We start from the raw sequence: 12,732 nt of genomic DNA, 5'->3' as shown, positions 1-12,732 counted from the left end.
GTGGCATAATATGAACTGTGGGCACAGTAACGTGACAATACGATCTGGGGACAAATGTTTTGCGTGACCCCGCTGGCCGTCTATACGAATAGGCGCCCGACAGAGCAATTTAATGGTTCTTCCCTTCAGGCGCCCATTAGTATTGACGTGCCTGAAAGCACAGAGTTTAGCAAAGAAAAGCAGCTAAATCCAACTAAAGAAGTGGTTAGGGCACCCCAACAGACTTTGCACACATTTCTTCTTGCGGAACTGTTTCCCCCACAGCTAACAGGCGTCTAGACAGGGCAACTATTTACTTGCTCTGTTTTGTGCCCCCTAGTGGTAGCTGTGGGTAAAAACAAGTGAATCGCCCCCGTATATTATGTGGATTTGGAGTACTATGTTGCATAATGTACTGATTCGTCTGGCACTTATACTGGACTACTTTTGTGATCAATTTGCTTGAACTATGAAGTAACCTCATATCTCATTGTTCTCTTACCAGGTATGTCTAGTGGAACAACAATACCCAGCAAGCTGTACCGAGTCTGCTAATTATCACATAGGAATATCCTGAATGCTTAGCCATAGGTATGTCTAGTGGAACAACAATACCCAGCAAGCTGTACCGAGTCTGCTAATTATCACATAGGAATATCCTGAATGCTTAGCCATAGGTATGTCTAGTGGAACAACAATACCCAGCAAGCTGTACCGAGTCTGCTAATTATCACATAGGAATATCCTGAATGCTTAGCCATAGGTATGTCTAGTGGAACAACAATACCCAGCAAGCTGTACCGAGTCTGCTAATTATCACATAGGAATATCCTGAATGCTTAGCCATAGGTATGTCTAGTGGAACAACAATACCCAGCAAGCTGTACCGAGTCTGCTAATTATCACATAGGAATATCCTGAATGCTTAGCCATAGGTATGTCTAGTCACTAGTGTATTAAATATTAGCAGATTTATTCAAGTTTTATTTGTAGTTATTTGGGGAATGTGTAATGGTTTCATCCCTACACATTATTTGTTTGTTTAAGTTTTATTGCCCCAAATGGGTGATGGGCTAGGGGAGGGTCCAATCAATCAATGTGCTTACATACACATGTTTGGGCTTTATATTGGTGTGTAGTTTAGCTGATTTTAGCGTAGCTGAATCATTGTGTGGAGAAAATCTCTAAGGGATTCGTCTGGCACTTATACTGGACTTTAACTGGACGGAAACTGCATGGAAACTCCAAACAAAAGCAAATCAACACAATCCACCAAACCTTGGACTGCAGCTACAAATGTATGTACACACCTATTATTCTCCAAACCTCACTTACCCGGACACTAAACATTCACTTTCTGCAAAAAACCTGCAATACAACTTTTACTCTGACCCTGCAAATACCTGGAAAACAAATGTTTAATTGAGAAGCATATTTGATGAAATAACACTGACTTGTGGTTTGCCAACACTGTGTAATTTTCCATCTAACATCAACAAATATTTGATTTACTGGTAATCTGTAGATATTAACATCATTTTAATTACTTGCAAATCGTATTTCTTTCTGCAAACTTCACTGCTCTCTCATACAGCCACCACTCCTCCCCCTATTCTCATTATACTACCAGTTTACACACCATCCACACTATGGCCAGGCTGGCAACCCCCCTTACTCATTGTCCTTCTATTCCTTTATTCTGTCCCCTGTTACCACCTCTATCCCTCTCTCACAGTCTCCTACATCTCATCCTCCCTCCTCTCCTCTGTCTGCCTCCCTACCCCTCTTCTGTTTCCCCATTGCAATTCACTTCTGCCCCTTCACACCACTTATACCCCACCGCTCAACCCTACTCTTTCCCTCCTCTGCCTGTCTCCTCACCTCTCCTCCACCAGTATCAAACTGCACTCCCTCCCTGTTTCACGCATGCAGTCTCCCTTCCTAGCCAAGGCCCCAGCACCATCATCACACCCTCTTTATCTTCTCCTTCCAAATTACTCCTACCTCAACGCTACAGCAATCCTGATAATCTCATTCACATCTCTCCCACAAACTCATACCCCCTATCTTGTGCACTCTGGAATGCCCGATCTATTTGCAACAAACTGACCCCCACTCATGACCTTTTCATTTCCAACTCCCTGCACCTCCTGGCCATTACAGAAACCTGGATTACTCCTCATGACACCACTTCTCCTGCTGCTCTCTCTGCTGGGGGCCTCACAATCTCACACACACCCCGACCCGGGGGTCGCCATGGGGGTGGTGTTGGGATCCTTTTACCCTCAAGCTACACATACCAACTTATACCTCCAGAACCTTCTCTTACATTCTCTACATTTGAGGTCCATGCATTACGCCTCTACCAACCTACTAATCTTCGAGTTGCTGTAATTTACCGTCCACCTGGCATTTCCTCCAAATTCCTTGACAACTTTGCTTCCTGGCTACCTCACTTCTGACATTCCCTCCATTATTCTAGGTGATTTCAACATCCCTATCGATAACCCCACAAAATCACCTGCCTCTAAACTCCTTAACCTCACCTCTTCACTTGGTCTCTCCCAGTGGACCACCTCACCCTCCCATGTGAACGGGAGCTCACTGGATCTGGTTTTCACTCACCGCTGTGATATTTCTGATTTCTCCAATTCCCCTTTTCCCCTCTCTGACCACCATTTGCTCTCTTTCAACTTATCTATCTCTGCTTCCCCATCTCTCCCTCCTAAGGCTACCATCACGAAGCGTAACATTGAGGCTATTGACACCTCATCCCTGTCCTCCCTGTTTGACTCCCTTCTCTCTCCTCTTCTCTCTCTCACATGCCTTGAACAAGCCACATCCCTATACAATGCATCTCTTACTTCTGCCCTTGACTCTGTTGCTCCGCCAACCACTATTCACCCTCGCAGATCAACACCTCAACCCTGGCACACCAAATGCACCAGATACCTACAAAAATGCTCACGTACTGCCGAGCGACAGTGGAGGAAATCACGCTCTAAAGCAGACTTCCTCCATTTCAAATTCATGCTCTCATCCTTCAGTACTGCCCTTTCCCTTGCTAAACAATCATACTTCAAAATCCTCATTTCTACACAGTCTTCCAACCCACGGCGCCTCTTTGCCACTGTTAACTCCCTCCTCTGCCCACCACCACCTCCTCTCCCTTCCTCATTGTCTGCTCTTGACTTTGCCACTTATTTCACATCCAAGATTGACTCCATACGTCAGGATATCACTTCCCACCAGACCAGCAACCAGCCACCACCCATCCCTTGCCACCCCTCCCCTTCCCTCTTACCAACTCTGACATCTTTCTCCCATGTATCTGGCGAGGAAGTCATGGCCCTCATCCGTTCCTCCCCCCCCACAACCTCCCCGCTCGACCCTATCCCCTCCCACCTCCTCCGTTACCTCTCCCCTTCTGCCTGTTCCCATCTTGCCCACCTTCTCAATCTCTCCCTTTCATCAGGCACTGTCCCCTCTGCCTTCAAGCATGCTCTTGTCTCCCCTATTCTTAAAAAACCTACCCTTGATCCTAACACTCTCTCCAACTATCGACCCATCTCTCTCCTCCCCTTTGCCTCCAAACTTCTTGAGCGTATTGTCTATAATCGCCTCACTGCCTTTCTTTCCTCTCACTCACTGCTTGACCCATTCCAGTCTGGTTTCCGTTCTCTCCACTCCACTGAAACTGCCCTCACAAAAGTCTGCAATGACCTCCATGCAGCCAAATCTAAGGGCCACTACTCTCTGCTTATTCTTCTTGACCTCTCTGCTGCTTTTGACACTGTGGACCATCCTCTCCTTCTGCAAATCCTTCACTCTCTTGGTCTGCGTGATACTGCCCTCTCCTGGCTGTCCTCCTACCTCTCTGATCGTTCCTTCTCTGTCTCCTCTCATGATGCTACCTCCCCCCCACTTCCACTAACTGTTGGTGTCCCCCAAGGCTCTGTTCTTGGTCCTCTCCTTTTCTCTCTCTATACGTCCTCTTTAGGTGAACTCATTAGTTCTTTTAACTTCCAATATCACCTCTATGCTGATGACACTCAAATCTACCTCTCCTCCCCTGATCTCTCCACGGCTCTCCTCACTCGTACCTCAAACTGTCTTTCTGCTATCTCTTCCTGGATGTCTCAGCGCTTTCTTAAACTCAACATGTCTAAGACTGAGCTGATCATCTTCCCACCCTCCCGCACAGCCTCACCTCCCACAATCTCATTATCCATTGATGGCACAACTATCTCCCCTAGCCCCCAAGTACGCTGTCTTGGCGTAATCCTTGACTCCTCCCTCTCCTTCAAACCACACATTCAGCACCTCTCACAAACCTGTCATTTTCATCTCAAAAACATTTCTAGAATCAGACCTTTTCTCACACAGGATGCCACTAAGATCATTATTCACTCACTGATTATTTCCAGACTGGACTACTGTAATCTCCTCTTAACTGGCCTCCCTGACAATCACCTCTCTCCACTCCAATCTATCCTCAATGCTGCTGCCCGGCTCATCTTCCTCACCAAACGCACTACGTCTACCTCCCCCCTCCTACAGGCCCTCCACTGGCTTCCCTTCCCTTTCAGAATCCAATTCAAACTTCTCACACTCACTTACAAAGCACTCACCCACTCCTCTCCCATCTACATCTCTGACCTTATCTCCCTTTACTCTCCCACCCGTCCTCTTCGCTCTGCTAATGCACGCCGTCTCTCCTGTCTTCTGATTACTTCCTCCCACTCCTATCTCCAAGATTTTTCACGTGCTGCTCCATTTCTCTGGAATTCTTTACCTCTCCCCCTCAGACTCTCCACCTCTCTACAAAACTTCAAACGGGCTCTTAAGACCCATTTCTTTACCAAACGTAGCCAAATCTCAACATAACCCTCTGTTCCACGCTCTCTATGTACCCCATCTGTGTCATCCCTGTCTGTCTACCCCTCCCCTTAGAATGTAAGCTCTCACGAGTAGGGCCCTCTTCCCTCATGTGCTTATACTTTTCTTACTTTAATAATCCTCAACCGCCCAGATCCCACAGTTTTTTGACCACCTGGAACTTATCTCTATGTTTACTGGTGTAGTTATGCTTAGCTGCCCTGTACTTGTCCTATATTGTATTCAACTGTAAGTCACTGCTTTCCTATTTTTTATGTGCATTTGTACTCTGTAATCGGGCGCTGCGGAACCCTTGTGGCGCCATATAAATAAAGGATAATAATAATAATAATAATAATACTGGCAGCCCTACAAAGTGCACTAGGGCACTGCAATGGTTCATATAATAAACTAGGACAGTACTGTGAAGCTTAACATAACTAAGGCACAACTATGGTTTAGAAAATTAACTATGGCACTAATATGGGGCATAACATTAAGAAGGATTGGTACAGGGGTCCGTTGAAAGTATCTATGGGGTCCACAAAGATCTAGCTCCTTGGGCACTTAAGAGAAAAAGTATGTTCTCCTGGCCAGGGGAAATAGAGGGAAAAAGAGCTCTGACTTCACTGACAATTTTCTGCATACATCTCTATACCCAATTGTTCTGGTGTTCCTCTATGGATGGAGAAGTAATAATTTATCTTATATGACTGACACAGTAAGAGTACACAGAAATAAGTCAGAGATGCAAACAGAACTTTTGCTTCCAAAAGTCATTAGCACAATTTACTAAAACCATCATAATTTTTAAACATATTGGAATTATTGTGTGGCAGCTTTTACCACTATTGTTTCGCTTATTACATTTTTTTTCTCTTTACTCCATGCAGGAGCAAGTAGGTCCAGCTTGACTGCATCGCTGACACATGCCAGAAGAGCTTACGTTTACTGGTCTAGCTTGCAAACAATGTGTTACAATTGGATCCCTCAAACCCCCACCCCACCAGAATAATCCCTGCAAATGTACTTGGTTTGCTGTGTACATGCCTAGATAGAACTGCAAGCTGCATGGTGAATGACAGAGCGCATGAATAAGGTTACCAATAAGAGAAACCAATACCTGGGTATGTTGCTGCTGGTATCCCTCTGCAATGGCATCAATGTTATGGAATCCTGGTGCTAGTAGAACATGGAAGTATCCTCCCTCCTTGGTGTAGACTTTTACTCCCTCGCTAAATATAATTGTTGCTTTAGGAACAGGTTTTCCTTTCTCATCCTTTACAATGCCATGTACGCCCTTATGTACCTAAAACCACAAAAGAGTCACATTTTACATTTATACACACTAGACTGACATAGCAGCCAGTGGTATCGTAGCCAGCATTGCAATACAATCTCCAGGGATAAATATGCTTCAAAGCTAATTGGCTGGTACATCTGTTAATCTATGTTAGCACGACGCAATCTTATTGTGGTTTAAATACTCTTTGCTTGTTAAATACAGAAAATAATAAGATTTTACTTACCGATAAATCTATTTCTCGTAGTCCGTAGTGGATGCTGGGGACTCCGTCAGGACCATGGGGATTAGCGGCTCCGCAGGAGACAGGGCACAAAACTAAAGCTTTAGGATCAGGTGGTGTGTACTGGCTCCTCCCCCCATGACCCTCCTCCAAGCCTCAGTTAGGATACTGTGCCCGGACGAGCGTACACAATAAGGAAGGATATTGAATCCCGGGTAAGACTCATACCAGCCACACCAATCACACCGTATAACTTGTGATCTAAACCCAGTTAACAGTATGACAAACGTAGGAGCCTCTGAACAGACGGCTCACAACAATAACAACCCGATTTTTTTTTTTTTGTAACAATAACTATGTACAAGTATTGCAGACAATCCGCACTTGGGATGGGCGCCCAGCATCCACTACGGACTACGAGAAATAGATTTATCGGTAAGTAAAATCTTATTTTCTCTGACGTCCTAAGTGGATGCTGGGGACTCCGTCAGGACCATGGGGATTATACCAAAGCTCCCAAACGGGCGGGAGAGTGCGGATGACTCTGCAGCACCGAGTGAGAGAACTCCAGGTCCTCCTCAGCCAGGGTGTGCCCCTGACCAAGTAGCAGCTCGGCAAAGTTGTAAAGCCGAGACCCCTCGGGCAGTCGCCCAAGATGAGCCCACCTTCCTTGTGGAATGGGCATTTATATATTTTGGCTGTGGCAGTCCTGCCACAGAATGTGCAAGCTGAATTGTACTACACATTCAACTAGCAATCGTCTGCTTAGAAGCAAGAGCACCCAGTTTTTTGGGTGCATACAGGATAACAGCAAGTCAGTTTTCCTGACTCCAGCCGTCCTGGAAATCTATATTTTCAGGGCCCTGACAACATCTAGCAACTTGGAGTCCTCCAAGTCTCTAGTAGCCGCAGGTACCACAATAAGCTGGTTCAGATGAAACGCTGACACCACCTTAGGGAGAAACTGGGGACGAGTCCGCAGCTCTGCCCTGTCCGAAAGGACAATCAGATATGGGCTTTTGTGAGACAAAGCCGCCAATTCTGACACTCGCCTGGCCGAGGCCAGGGCCAACATCATGGTCACTTTCCATGTGAGATATTTCAAATCCACAGATTTGAGCGGTTTAAACCAACGTGATTTGAGGAATCCCAGGACTACGTTGAGATCCCACAGTGCCACTGGAGGCACAAAAAGGGGATTGAATATGCAGTACTCCCTTGTCAAATTTCTGGACTTCAGGAACTGAAGCCAATTCTTTCTGGAAGAAAATCGACAGGGCCGAAATTTGAACCTTAATGGACCCCAATTTGAGGCCCATAGACACTCCTGTTTGCAGGAAATGCAGGAATCGACCGAGTTGAAATTTCTTCGTGGGGCCTTCCTGGCCTCACACCACGCAACATATTTTCGCCACATGTGGTGATAATGTTGTGCGGTCACCTCCTTCCTGGCTTTGACCAGGGTAGGAATGACCTCTTCCGGAATGCCTTTTTTCCCTTAGGATCCGGCGTTCAACCGCCATGCCGTCAAACGCACCCGCGGTAAGTCTTGGAACAGACACGGTACTTGCTGAAGCAAGTCCCTTCTTATCGGCAGAGGCCCTGAGTCCTCTGTGAGCATCTCATGAAGTTCCGGGTACCAAGTCCTTCTTGGCCCATCCGGAGCCACGAGTATAGTTCTTACTCCTCTACGTCTTATAATTCTCAGTACCTTTGGTATGAGAAGCAGAGGAGGGAACACATACACCGACTGGTACACCCATGGTGTTACCAGAACGTCCACAGCTATTTCCTGAGGGTCTCTTGACCTGGCGCAATACCTGTCCAGTTTTTTGTTCAGGCGGGACGCCATCATGTCCACCTTTGGTCTTTCCCAACGGTGCACAATCATGTGGAAACAACTTCTCGATGAAGTCCCCACTCTCCCGGGTGGAGGTCGTGCTGAGGAAGTCTGCTTCCCAGTTGTCCACTCCCGGAATGAAAACTGCTGACAGTGCTATCACATGATTTTCCGCCCAGCGAAGAATCCTTGCAGTTTCTGCCATTGTCCTCCTGCTTCTTGTGCCGCCCTGTCTGTTTACGTGGGCGACTGCCGTGATGTTGTCCCACTGGATCAATACCGGCTGACCTTGAAGCAGAGGTCTTGCTAAGCTTAGAGCATTGTAAATTGCTCTTAGCTCCAGTATATTTATGCGGAGAGAAGTCCCCAGACTTGATCACACTCCCTGGAAATTTTTTCCCTGTGTGACTGCTCCCCAGCCTTTCAAGCTGGAATCCGTGGTCACCAAGACCCAGTCCTGAATGCATAACTGTGGCACTTTAGTAGATGAGCACTCTGCAGCCACCACAGAAGAGACACCCTTGTCCTTGAAGACAGGGTTATCCGCTGATGCATCTGAAGATGCGATCCGGACCATTTGTCCAGCAGATCCCACTGAAAAGTTCTTGCGTGAAATCTGCCGAATGGAATCGCTTCGTAAGAAGCCACCATTTTTCCCAGGACCCTTGTGCAATGATGCACTGACACTTTTCCTGGTTTTTGGAGGTTCCTGACTAGCTCGGATAACTCCCTGGCTTTCTCCTCCGGGAGAAACACCTTTTTCTGGACTGTGTCCAGAATCATCCCTAGGGACAGCAGACGTGTCGTCGGAGACAGCTGCGATTTTGGAATATTTAGAATCCACCCGTGCTGTCGTAGAACTACTTGAGATAGTGCTACTCAGACCTCCAACTGTTCTCTGGACCTTGCCCTTATCAGGAGATCGTCCAAGTAAGGGATAATTAAGACGCCTTTTCTTTGAAGAAGAATCATCATTTCGGCCATTACCTTGGTAAAGACCCGGGGTGCCGTGGACAATCCAAACGGCAGCGTCTGAAACTGATAGTGACAGTTTTGAGAAGGGCAAACTTGGACATGGAGGTAAGCATCCTTGATGTCCAGGGACACCATATAGTCCCCTTCTTCCTGGTTCGCTATCACTGCTCTGAGTGACTCCATTTAGAATAGGTCTCACCGAGCCGTCTGGCTTCAGTACCACAATATAGTGTGGAATAATACCCCTTTACTTGTTGTAGGAGGGGTACTTTGATTATCACCTGCTGGGAATACAGCTTGTGAATTGTTTCCAATACTGCCTCCCTGTCGGAGGTAGACGTTGGTAAAGCAAACTTCAGGAACCTGCGAGGGGGAGACGTCTCGAATTTTCAATCTGTACCCCTGGGATACTACTTGTAGGATCCAGGGGTCCACTTGCGAGTGAGCCCACTGCGTGCTGAAACTCTTGAGACGACCCCCCACCGCACCTGTTTGTACGGCCCCAGCGTCATGCTGAGGACTTGGCAGAAGCGGTGGAAGGCTTCTGTTCCTGGGAATGGGCTGCCTGCTGCAGTCTTCTTCCCTTACCTCTATCCCTGGGCAGATATTATGGGGACGAAAGGACTGAGGCTGAAAAGACTATGTCTTTTTCTGCTGAGATGTGACTTGGGGTAAAAAAGGTGGATTTTCTAGCTGTTGCCGTGGCCACCAGGTCCGATGGACCGACCCCAAATAACTCCTCCCCTTTATACGGCAATACTTCCATGTGCCGTTTGGAATCTGCATCACCTGACCACTGTCGTGTCCATAAACATCGTCTGGCAGATATGGACATCGCACTTACTCTTGATGCCAGAGTTTCGCATATATAGAAATCCATCTTTTAAATGCTCTATAGTCAATAAAATACTGTCCCTGTCAAGGGTATCAATATTTCCAGTCAGGGAATCCGACCAAGCCACCCCAGCGCTGCCCATCCAGGCTGAGGCGATCGCTGGTCGCAGTATAACACCAGTATGTGTGTATATACTTTTTAGGATATTTTCCAACCTCCTATCAGTTGGCTCCTTGAGGGCGTCCGTATCTGGAGACGGTAACGCCACTTGTTTTTATAAGCGTGTGAGCGCCTTATCCACCCTAAGGTGTGTTTCCCAACGCGCCATAACTTCTGGCGGGAAAGGGTATACCGCCAATAATTTTCTATCGGGGGAAACCCACGCATCATCACACACTTCATTTAATTTATCTGATTCAGGAAAAACCACATGTAGTTTTTTCACACTCCACATAATACCCTTTTTTGTGGTACTTGTAGTATCAGAAATATGTAACATCTCCTTCATTGCCCTTAACAAGTAACGTGTGGCCCTAAAGGAAAATACGTTTGTTTCTTCACCGTCGACACTGGAGTCAGTGTCCGTGTCTGTGTCGACCGACTGAGGTAAAAGGACGTTTTAACGCCCCTGACGGTGTTTTAGACGCCTGGACAGGTACTAATTGGTTTGCCGGCCGTCTCATGTCGTCAACCGACTTTGCAGCGTGTTGACATTATCACGTAATTCCTTAAATAAGCCATCCATTCCGGTGTCGACTCCCTAGAGAGTGACATCACCATTACCGGCAATTGCTCCGCCTCCTCACCAACATCGTCCTCATACATGTCGACACACAAGTACCGACACACAGCACACACACAGGGAATGCTCTGATAGAGGACAGGACCCCACTAGCCCTTTGGGGAGACAGAGGGAGAGTTTGCCAGCACACACCAAAAACGCTATATTATACAGGGACAACCTTTATATAAGTGTTTTTCCCTTATAGCATTTTAATATATATATACATATCGCCAAATAAGTGCCCCCCCTCTCTGTTTTAACCCTGTTTCTGTAGTGCAGTGCAGGGGAGAGCCTGGGAGCCTTCCCACCAGCCTTTCTGTGAGGGAAAATGGCGCTGTGTGCTGAGGAGAATAGGCCCCGCCCCCTTTTCGGCGAGCTTCTTCTCCCGTTTTTCTGAGACCTGGCAGGGGTTAAATACATCCATATAGCCTCCAGGGGCTATATGTGATGTATTTTTAGCCAGAATAAGGTATTATACATTGCTGCCCAGGGCGCCCCCAGCAACGCCCTGCACCCTCCGTGACCGTTGGTGTGAAGTGTGTGACAACAATGGCGCACAGCTGCAGTGCTGTGCGCTACCTTCATGAAGACTGAAAAGCCTTCTGCCGCCGGTTTCTGGACCTTCAATCTTCAGCATCTGCAAGGGGGGTCGGCGGCGCGGCTCCGGGACGAACCCCAGGGTGAGACCTGTGTTCCGACTCCCTCTGGAGCTAATGGTGTCCAGTAGCCTAAGAAGCCAATCCATCCTGCACGCAGGTGAGTTGAACTTCTCTCCCCTAAGTCCCTCGATGCAGTGAGCCTGTTGCCAGCAGGACTCACTGAAAATAAGAAACCTAAAAACTTTTTCTAAGCAGCTCCTTAAGAGAGCCACCTAGATTGCACCCTGCTCGGACGGGCACAAAAACCTAACTGAGGCTTGGAGGAGGGTCATGGGGGGAGGAGCCAGTACACACCACCTGATCCTAAAGCTTTAGTTTTGTGCCCTGTCTCCTGCGGAGCCGCTAATCCCCATGGTCCTGACGGAGTCCCCAGCATCCACTTAGGACGTCAGAGAAAAACAGAAACTGAGAATTCAACTCTGCATAGAGAACAGGAGAATTATGCTACTGTATGTAGCTGGGAGAGGGGAAAGAAAGAGGAAGGAATTAAAATAAATAGAATGCCTTAATATCAGAAACAACTGACAATTTACCTTCCCTATTATACATAGCATGAGAGAACATATAACAGATCCATAACACATAGCATGAGGGGGACATACAGTATAACAAATCTATAATACATAGCACGGGGGGACATATAACAGATCCATAACACATAGCATGAGGCGACATATAACAGATTCATAACATATCATGAGGGAACAAAACTGATTCATAACATAGAACGAGGGGATAAAATAGATCCATAACAAATAGCATGAGGGGACATATAACAGATCCATAACACATTGCACAAGGGGACAAATAACAGATCCATACTACATAGCACGAGGGGCCATATAACAGATCCATAACACTTGGCACGAGGGGACATATAACAGATCTATAATTCACAGCACAAGGGGCCATATAACAGATCCATAACAACTAGCACGAGGGGACATATAACAGATTCATAACACACAGCATGAGGGGCTATATAACAGATCCATAACACATACTGTAGCATGAGGGGACATACAGTATAACAGATCCATAACACACAGCATGTGTGGGACATATAACAGATCCATAACACAGCATGAGGTGACATAACAGATCAATAACACAAAGCATGAGATGACATATAACCGATCCATAACACATAGCATACAGTATAACAGATCCATAACACACAGCATGTAGGGACATATAACAGATCCATAACACATAGCATGAGGGGACATACAGTATAACAGATCCTTAACACACAG

At 46.7% G+C, this 12,732-nt stretch overlaps 1 protein-coding gene across 1 annotated transcript in view; it reads right to left on the bottom strand.

The window, feature by feature from the left end:
* CPD (carboxypeptidase D) overlaps positions 1-12,732 on the bottom strand; it is a 253,732-nt gene that overhangs the window by 6,359 nt on the left and 234,641 nt on the right. The window contains exon 19 of the mRNA XM_063955962.1: positions 5,981-6,166. Coding sequence (XP_063812032.1) covers positions 5,981-6,166 — 186 coding nt within the window. The remainder of the gene's footprint in view (positions 1-5,980; positions 6,167-12,732) is intronic.

Source organism: Pseudophryne corroboree, chromosome 2, assembly GCF_028390025.1.
Source record: "Pseudophryne corroboree isolate aPseCor3 chromosome 2, aPseCor3.hap2, whole genome shotgun sequence".
Classification (NCBI taxonomy): domain Eukaryota; kingdom Metazoa; phylum Chordata; class Amphibia; order Anura; family Myobatrachidae; genus Pseudophryne; species Pseudophryne corroboree.
This window is presented reverse-complemented; position numbering and strand designations above follow the sequence as displayed.